General features: G+C 37.0%; 1 protein-coding gene across 1 annotated transcript; it reads left to right on the plus strand.

Annotated features, from left to right (window-relative positions):
• Positions 1-6201: 6201 nt before the first annotated feature.
• Positions 6202-8369, plus strand: LOC145076214 (isoleucine--tRNA ligase, chloroplastic/mitochondrial-like). The gene is made up of 6 exons (XM_079022172.1): positions 6202-6214; positions 6310-6541; positions 6659-6945; positions 7023-7170; positions 7808-7986; positions 8248-8369. Exons 1-6 carry the CDS (start codon positions 6202-6204, stop codon positions 8367-8369), a joined length of 981 nt encoding a protein of 326 aa, XP_078878298.1.
• The last annotated feature ends 812 nt before the right edge of the window (positions 8370-9181 follow it).

A 9181-nucleotide genomic window follows, 5' to 3' on the forward strand; every position in this document is an offset into this window, starting at 1 on the left:
CTGATTCTCCACTTCTTGCTTAAACTCTTTGAAATTTTCAATAGTTTCTGACTTGTGCTTGATTAAGTAGATATACCCATATTTGCTATAATCATCAGTGAAAGTCACATAGAAGCGGTTCGCATCTCTTGTGGTGGATCTAAAGGGCCAACATACATCGGTATGTATGAGATCCAATAAACCCTCACCCCTTTCAAAAGTACCAGTGAAGGGTGACTTGGTCATCTATCCAAGTAAACAAGACTCATACGTGTCATCGTCCCTAAGGTCGAATGACTCCAACACTCCATCCTTTTGGAGTTGGGCTATGCGCTTCTTGTTGACATGTCCAAGACGATAATGCCACAAGCATGCTTTATCCAAACCATTGGAAGAATCGATATGCAACACATCATTTCCTAAGTTATCTATAACCATCACAATTTCATATATTCTATTACAAGGCAATGTTTCAAAATAGAAAGTACCATTAAAGAAAGCATTAATAGAACCATTTTCATTATTAAATGAAAATCTAAAACCTTGTTTATACAAACCATGAAAAGATAATTTTTTGTGTCATTTCTGACGAATAACAATAGTTATTCAAATCTAAACCTAACCTACTACTAATCACTAAAGAGTAAACTCCAATCTTGGTGACAGGCGACGCTTTCCTATTCACCATGATCAAGTTTATCTTCCCATGCTCCACATCCCTACTTCTTCTTAGACCCTGCAAATTGGAATAAATGTGAAAACCACATCTTGTATCGAGGACCCAAGACATAGCATGTGATGAGTTATTAGAATGAATAGTATAAATAGCTGCGAAGGTGGGCTTTATCTTCCCATCCTTGATGTCCTGCAGGCACTTCGGGCAGCTTTGTTTCCAATGCCCTTTCTCATGCCAGTGGAAGCACTTTGTGTAACGTCCCAAAAATCATGACCAAAAATTTCTTTTTAAAACATTAATAAAACCATAAGTATCCAATCATTCCAACCATACTTAAAGATAGATATATCAAATTAGAGTATCGTTTCAAAACATGTTCTAATTATCAAAGTAAAAACATCCCAGACTAAAACTTCTTGGTGTGTACCATGCGCTCATCCCGAGCTCTTCCCTCCGCTACCGGAAGTACCTGAAACCAAAACTGAAAACTGTAAGCACGAAGCATAGTGAGTTCCCCAACTTACCACATACCATACATAATTACATACTGCTAGCATTGGGCCTCGCCCGGCTCCCGATGAATCCAACATCAAGTTCCGCCTGGCTTTGAGTCCCGCTCGGTAAACGAATCAGTTTCTATTAGGCCTCGCCTGTCTCCGGGCCCCGCTCACCGTACATGTACAAACACTATCACATAATCATGCTAATACATAATAAACAATCACTATACTATAACTACTATTCTCAAGGCCCCGCATATCTTGGCCCTGCCCTTACTCTGCTACTAATGAGTTATGAAAGCCCGTCCACACTCAGCTAGTGATGAGATACGGGCCCTCGCTCACACTCATCTCCCTACCAGGCACATACAAGTATCACACATACAACAAGTATAAACTAACATACAAACATTCCCCAGACACCCGCCCGGCTTCAAACCTTTGTCCGGAATCACATACATATAACCGTTCCTCGGGCAACCGCCCGACATCGGACCTTGGTCTGGAATAACATACTAGCATACAGTGCCTAGGTCTGACCCCCGGGTCTTCATACTCATAAACTACATGGGTCGGCATTGTGGCATTAGACCCATTCACACAGTGACAAGACTCACCTCTCATTGCTGAACCCTATTGATACTCCTCTAGCTACTGATTGGCAATTCCCGAACTGCTGACCCTTTGGCTTCCCGAACTACCAATACCAAACATCACTTAGTCCAATACAATAATCCTTCTTAGGGTAAAATGACCATTCTACCCCTAGTAGGTAAGCTTCTCAAGCCCACTAATGGCCCATTGCTAAATCGGGCCTAATTCCTCTAATGGGCCTTACCCTATGCCCAAACATCTTCTTGGCCCACATCATCTGACTTCTGTTGGCCCACTAAGGCCCAAATAGACCTGAAAATTTCAGATACGAATACATGAGTCTATGAGAGACACGACACGACACGAATACACAACATGAATAAATCTTAAAAATTGAGATAAAACTTATTTCTCATTGTTTAATTGTATCGTGTAAAATTCGTGGCTGACATGTTTTTATGACATGAATACAAGAATTGCCAGGTCTAGGCCCAAAGTCTAAACCATGGCCCAATCCGAGGCCCAATAACACGAAGCCCAAACTGACAGAGTATGTGGGGCGTACATTCACATACGCTAAGCGTACTAGCCAATGGTGTGTACGTTGGGCGTACCTGCATGTATGCTCAGCGTACTTCTCCCGTTAAGTCAATTTCCCATTAAGTGCTTAATACTCCACTCCAAAAGCTACAAACACAGATCCAAGTCCTTTTCCATGTCTTAATCCATAAAGTCACTGACTTGGTGACTTGGCCCAAACTAGCCCAAACTCCCAAAATTGATATTCCTCTTCCATAAACAGGGCTAGATCTCATGCATGAACCCATTAAGTCATTCAAGATGGAGACTTTATTAGCTTATGGGACCCTTTTAGCTCTGCGGGTGGCAACCCTAATCTAAAAAATGAGATTTCATCATAAAGGTCCATTCATGGGACCAAAATAACTCCAAAACCACACTACACTAGATCTAAGCATTCTTAAGTAAAGTTATGAGCTTTATACCTCCAAAGAGTTCCAAATGATGATGTTATTCTAGATCTATAAGCTCCAACTTCCCAAGTTCTTCCTTGCTAACTTCCTCTTTTCTTCTTCCATGCTTACACCACCAAAATGAGCTTCTTGAAGTCAAAAATCACCCAAGGATGAAGAGATGACGTGTTCTAGGGTTTCTATGAGGCTGGGGGACAGATAAGGAGGCTAGGGTTTGAGCCATTATGTTCTTTATATAGTGGTTGGCCCTAAAGTTAAGGTTTCTAGGCGTACTTCTTGTATGCTGGGGGTACACCTAAGGCACCCGTGACCATTTCCCTTTATATGTTAGGCGTAACCCAGCTTACGCTGGGCGTACCCACACGCCTTGCACTTTGCATAATGGTCCTTCCTTTTCAACTTTTTCCATTAGGGACCATTAATGCCAATAACTTCCAAGTGTCATTCCTTCCTTATTCGAGGTCCGTTTCCAATGAACTTTATATCCACGAAAAGGTGGCGAGAAGCCCTACGCTTCTATCGACACACCCCGACCCAAAAAATCTTCTGAATAAAACTTCAAGACCCATAAAAGATCAAAACGCCCCTAGCTTGTCCTATGAAATCAACAACCAAAGTACTTTCCAAAACGGGGTGTTACACTCTACATCCTTCGGGTTGGAAGAGGGAGAAGCATGACCACCTTTGGTTCCTCTAGAAGAGGTACCATCGTGAGAATTTCCCTTGTGGCTCTTAGAAGGAGCCTTCCTCTTCTTTCCTTTTCCTTTCCCAATAGCCAAGACAGGGGCAGCAGTAGTAGGAGTAAATCACTACTAGAAAAAAGGCCTTTTACGACGCGCAAAATACGACGCTCATTGATCTATGTTACGCAAAGGAGAGTGACATTAGAAAAATGTCATCTCTTCAAAAAATTTAAGGATAGAAGACACGCATTATTGCGCGCCCTTAAATTAGTGTCTAAAAAAAACACGGAGGGCACCTATAATAAAATGCGCGTCGTCTAAGGATGTCGCTTTATAATTTTTAATGGAACGCGCGTTCCATCCTTGGAAATGAAATTTTGAAAAAATGAAAAATCCCGCCTTCCTTTTTTTTCTCCTTTCCCTCTTGCCCAAATTATGGACGCTCCTTCCTTCCCCCTCCCGACATTGACTGTTGGCTACTTCTTCCCTCACTTCTACCTACTGGAACCACCATATCTCCCACTCGATGTTGAAATTATTAGAAAAAGCCCTAATTATACTCTCAAGTCTAAATACAGAAAAAATAGAAGATGGTGAGGCGCAGATGGATTCGTACCGTTTGTTTACTGTTTTGGTGGTTCTGGTCTTTTGGTTAGTTATGGGAGTTGAAGATGATGCAAGTTGGGGCTATAGTGAATACGCGCAGATGGATTCGACAGCGAGACTGCGAGAGAGGCGTGGCGTCCGCACTCCACACGCCTTTGCTTTAAGCCCTCAGGAACTCTCACAAGTCACAAGCAGGTCTTGTTACTTTCTGTGTGCCCTACTAGTATTCTCACGCACAAATGTAGTCCAGTTCGTTGCTAATCACTCTTTTGTGCTCATGGTAAGAAACTACATTCTGTTGATTTTGTTATTTTAGCGTTTTTCTATCATTGATCGTTCTTGTGGCTAGTTAAAAACCCCTTTTCTACAAAAGAAATAGTTTCTACTTGTGGTTCTCTTCCTAATTTCATTGAATTCGTATGGGTGTAGGGTTAGTTGCGTTTGTAAACTGCACATTGTTCGTATGCAATTTTCTTTTCTGCTCATGCCTACCAAACGTTTTGATTATTTGACCTTTTTCGCAAAAAAACTATTACAGTTCAATAATTACGTTTTGTGTTCTCCTGAGAGGGTAGGTTGCTTTCCATATGATAGATGAATAGAAATTTATTTTCTCGAAATGTTTTTGTTCGGTGTTTTTTTGTTTTGTAACGGGAGCTCTGTAGATGGGAAAGATGTTACATTTTCCTGTCTAAACTTAAATGTTGTTTTTCTGAAATCGAACATTGTTATTGATTTTCTTACTTCATATTAATGATATTATGTTGTTGAACATCCCATTTTTGGTCTAGGAATTATATATCTTGGTGATTTGCAGGTTTGCATGAAGGTCTAAACGATCTTGGAATTCCCGAAGAAGAAAAGAAAAGTGCATATTAAGTGATGGCTGATAAGAGTTGCCAAGGCCTTTCGTGCTATGAAAGATCTTGGAATTCCTGAAGAAAAAACAAAGCCAGACTTAAAGAGGCTTTTACAACTTTGTGATAAGAACTGGGAGCTTATTGAAGAAAAAAACTATAGAGCTCTTGCTGATGCTATTTTTGATACCCAAGAGTCAGAGGCATGTTGATCTGTTTCTAAATATATATTTTATAGAAATTTTCCTCCATTGCTATTTTCTATGAATAATTCTTCTCCCCAAATTTCTGAGCTGTATCATTTTTTTTTCAGGAAGTAGAACACAAGAAAAAACTTGATGGTAATGGAATTCCATCCATTTGGCAACCTTGGAATGGAATCTCGAATTCCAATTCCATCAGATTAATGCAATTCAATAATAAAACTGAATAGTCTTTTAAAGCTTATATTAATTAAGACTTAAGAGTAATTTTCTGTTGAACTATCTTAGTATTGCAGTCATTGGATCAAGATGCCAGAAACGGATTGACACCAATAAAATTAAGAGCAAAATCAGCTAAATTTGCTAAAGCAACAGTCAAGGCACAAATGGCATCATTCAAGGTCAATTTATTATAATTCTTTATTAGTATTATTAAGAAAAAAAAGATAACATTAAACATATATAATATATAATATATGTCTACAGAGATTTGGAGTATGGGCAGATTGGGATCATCCTTAATCACTCTTGATCCAGAATATGAAGCTGCTCAGGTACTGATGCCAAATTATTATTATTATTATCATTATTATTATTATTATTATTATTATTATTATTATTATTATTATTATTATTATTATTTTTATTATTTAATTGTTTTGTTTTTTCTAGATTGAAGTGTTTGGGCAAATGGTTTTCAAAAGGTACATATACAGACGGAGAAAGCCAGTGCACTGGAGTCCTTCATCACGCACTGCTCTTGCAGAGGCTGAATTAGAGGTAAACAGATAAGATTATAATTAAAAATAAATAAACAAATAAGTTTTTAGTTAATTTCAAGAAAACAAAATTATAATTTAATTCATATCATGAAATATTTACTAAAAATAGGATACATATATAGAGTGTCTTATTTTCCTTGGAAGTTTCTTGCAGTATCCTGAAGTCCATGTTTCAAAGAGCATGTATGCAATTTTCAAATTACTAACTACTCCAACTAAAGATGGATTACTTGATGAATTTCCCAAATTGTCCCTTGCAATTTGGACCACAACTCCTTGGACTATTCCTGCAAATGTTGGTATGTGTCCACCTTCATAATTCATATATCATGTATCATGTGAGTTTTTCTTTTTCTTTTTCTTTCTTTCCTTAAACAACTTTTATGTAATCAGTTGTTTATCTGTAATAGTGTAATTTTTCTTCTTTCTTTTTTTAGCTGTTGCAGTGAATTCCAAGCTCCAGTATGCCATTGTTGAAGTGCAATCACCTTCACCTGATGTTACTTCATCTTCTGAAGATGGAAAGAAGAGAATTGGTAGTGTTTTGAAAGGCTCTAAGATACCATTTTTCATTGTTGCACTTGACCTTTTGTCAACACTGGAATCCAAATGGAATGTGAAACTTGCTGTTAAGAAAACAGTTTTCGGTTCAGATCTTGAAAATTGCAGGTATACTTAGGTAGGAATGGAATCATTCATTCCGATTCCATCCATCCAACAAGTCTCATAGTTTCATGTTTTTATCAAGACTTACTTTTTTTTTCTGAAATTACTTATTTTGAACAGATATGCACATCCAATAAATGGGGAAGAATGTCCAGTTGTGATTGGAGGAGATTACATCACAACAGAATCAGGAACAGGACTTGTCCATACTGCCCCTGGACATGGACAAGATGATTATATAACAGGATTAAAATACAATTTGCCAATAATATCCCCAGTAGACGATGAAGGAAAATTCACTGAAGAAGCTGGAATCTTTAAAGGGCTTGATGTGTTAGGAGATGGGAATGCTGTTGTAATTGATCACTTGGATCAACTTTCATCAATTATCATGGTGGAACCTTACAGTAAGTTAGTTATAAAGACACCATTGAAATGGTTTAATATAAAATTTACTTAAATGCCCTTGTTTTCTTGATATTAGAGCATAAGTATCCTTATGATTGGAGGACAAAAAAGCCTACGATTTTTAGGGCAACTGCACAATGGTTTGCATCTGTTGAAGGATTCAGAGAGGCTGCTATGGATGCCATTAGTCAAGTAGTATGGACTCCATCTCAGGTACTAAAATGGTTCCAGTTCTTTCTGATGTTTTACATTTTTAGTCCAAAATCCAACACTTTTTCAAAATTAGTCCTTATTTCAAGGTTTCATATCAGTTTTAGTCCCTAGAACCTTAAATACCAAAACTAAAAAATGTTTAATCCATAAGATAATATATAACACTAAATTACTAAAATGGTTCCAGTTCTTTCTGATTTTTACATTTTTAGTCGTAAATCCAACGCTTTTTCAAAATTGGTCCTTATATCAAGGTATCATATCAATCTTGGTCCCTAGAACCTTGAAATACCAAAACTAAAAAAGGTTCGGTACATAAGATAATAATATATAGACTAAAATAAATTACTAAAATGGTTCAACGTCTTTCTGATTTTTACATTTTTAGTCCAAAATCGAACGCTTTTTTTCAAAACTGGTCCTTATTTCAAGGTTTCATATCAATTTTGGTCTCTAGAACCTTGAAATACCAAAACTGAAAAAGGTTTGGTACATTACTAGTTTGTTAAAAGTTGAAGTTTTATTCAAATATATAAAAAAAAATTATGATAGTTTCTGGACTCCAAAAGTATCTTTTGATTAGGATTGAAATGCTTCAAAGTTTTTTGCATAATTCTATTTTGCTTAGTGGGTGTGTTTGTTTTATAGGTTTGGGCTGTTACAGGGGGTAGTGATGGGATTGCAAATACCAACTCGGTTTGAGTTCTATTTTGCATCCATCTCTGATTTGAGTTCACCTCTTCAACGACTGAAGAATCCATCTCTTCATTTTAATCCATCGCAGCTCCCTGTGACACACTTACCAACTCGGTTCACCTCTTTGCTTGGTAAATATATATTTGCATCTTTGTTTTTTCTATTTGTTAGTATTGATCATCTATTTTTATTGTGTTTCTTTTTTGAATCGGTTGTAAGTTACCCTGTCTGAGTACATATAAATAGAAGGAAGATGTCCCAATGTGGATGCCATCCAGGTGTTTGTTGAAAGTCCCAAGTGAAATTTGTTGTTATTTTAGACATCGTATAGTAGCTAAGTTCAATGGAAAATCTATTTTATTGAGTAAGTTTTATGAGTTTTTTGATGAAAGGTTTAGATTTTGTTGATGTCATAGCTAAACTAATTATGTTCTCTTTCTCCTTCTCCATTTACAGAATCAATGATGGGTTTGGGGAAAACCCTGTAAAACAGCCATTTGAATGTGATGATTAGGTTCGGTTGTGATGGAGACAGGTTGGTTTTCTGACATTGCATGGAGCCAATTTTGGAGTAGCGAAATGTAAGAACAATCGGATTCAAAGCAATCCAAAACCGAATATAACTGGTTGTCCATGGTGAGTGAGCCCAGTTATTGAGATCAGTGGAACCCTAAACTGATGGGCTACGTATGAAGTGTTTAATCTATTTACAACTAAATAGAGTAAAGTCAAATGGTTTGACCACAGAAAATGGTGGAAGTGTTGGCTTATCATCTATAATTGAAGTTGATGTTAAGTCAGTAGTAACAATGGCAAGAGGAACTACTTACAAGTAAGTCTTTCTTATAGATTTTTACCATTAATTTTTAAGAATAGCAGCTTACTTCTAACTAAAATTTGCATTTCTTTTATCATTAATCATTTTTTTTTGTTAGGGATGGGCCTTTATTGATGGTTGCATGTGGTAGAGATACTATATCAATTGCTAGCTATGCAAAAAGATTAGCATCTGAAAATGTATTTGCTGTTCAGGTGAGTCGACTCGAATCCTTTCTCCTCACATTAATCAGTCAAATAAACTTTTTTATGAAAATCTCTTTTTAATTTAATATTTTTAAGATTTGGTAATTGGGTTTCAGATTCAACATCCAAGAAAACAAGTGAGTAGGTTTGACTTGGTGTACAATTGACTATTTGTTTGATCTGCCTCGACTCTTGAGTAAGTTCTGAATGGGTAAATGATGTCTGTCTATACATAAAGTCTTTCTTTTATGGTCCAAATGACTTGTGAGTAAATGACCATTGTACCCTTCTGTTTAGAAACAA

Source organism: Lactuca serriola, chromosome 9 (genome assembly GCF_051521515.1).
Source record: "Lactuca serriola cultivar US96UC23 chromosome 9, Lser_US96UC23_V15, whole genome shotgun sequence".
Taxonomy (NCBI): domain Eukaryota; kingdom Viridiplantae; phylum Streptophyta; class Magnoliopsida; order Asterales; family Asteraceae; genus Lactuca; species Lactuca serriola.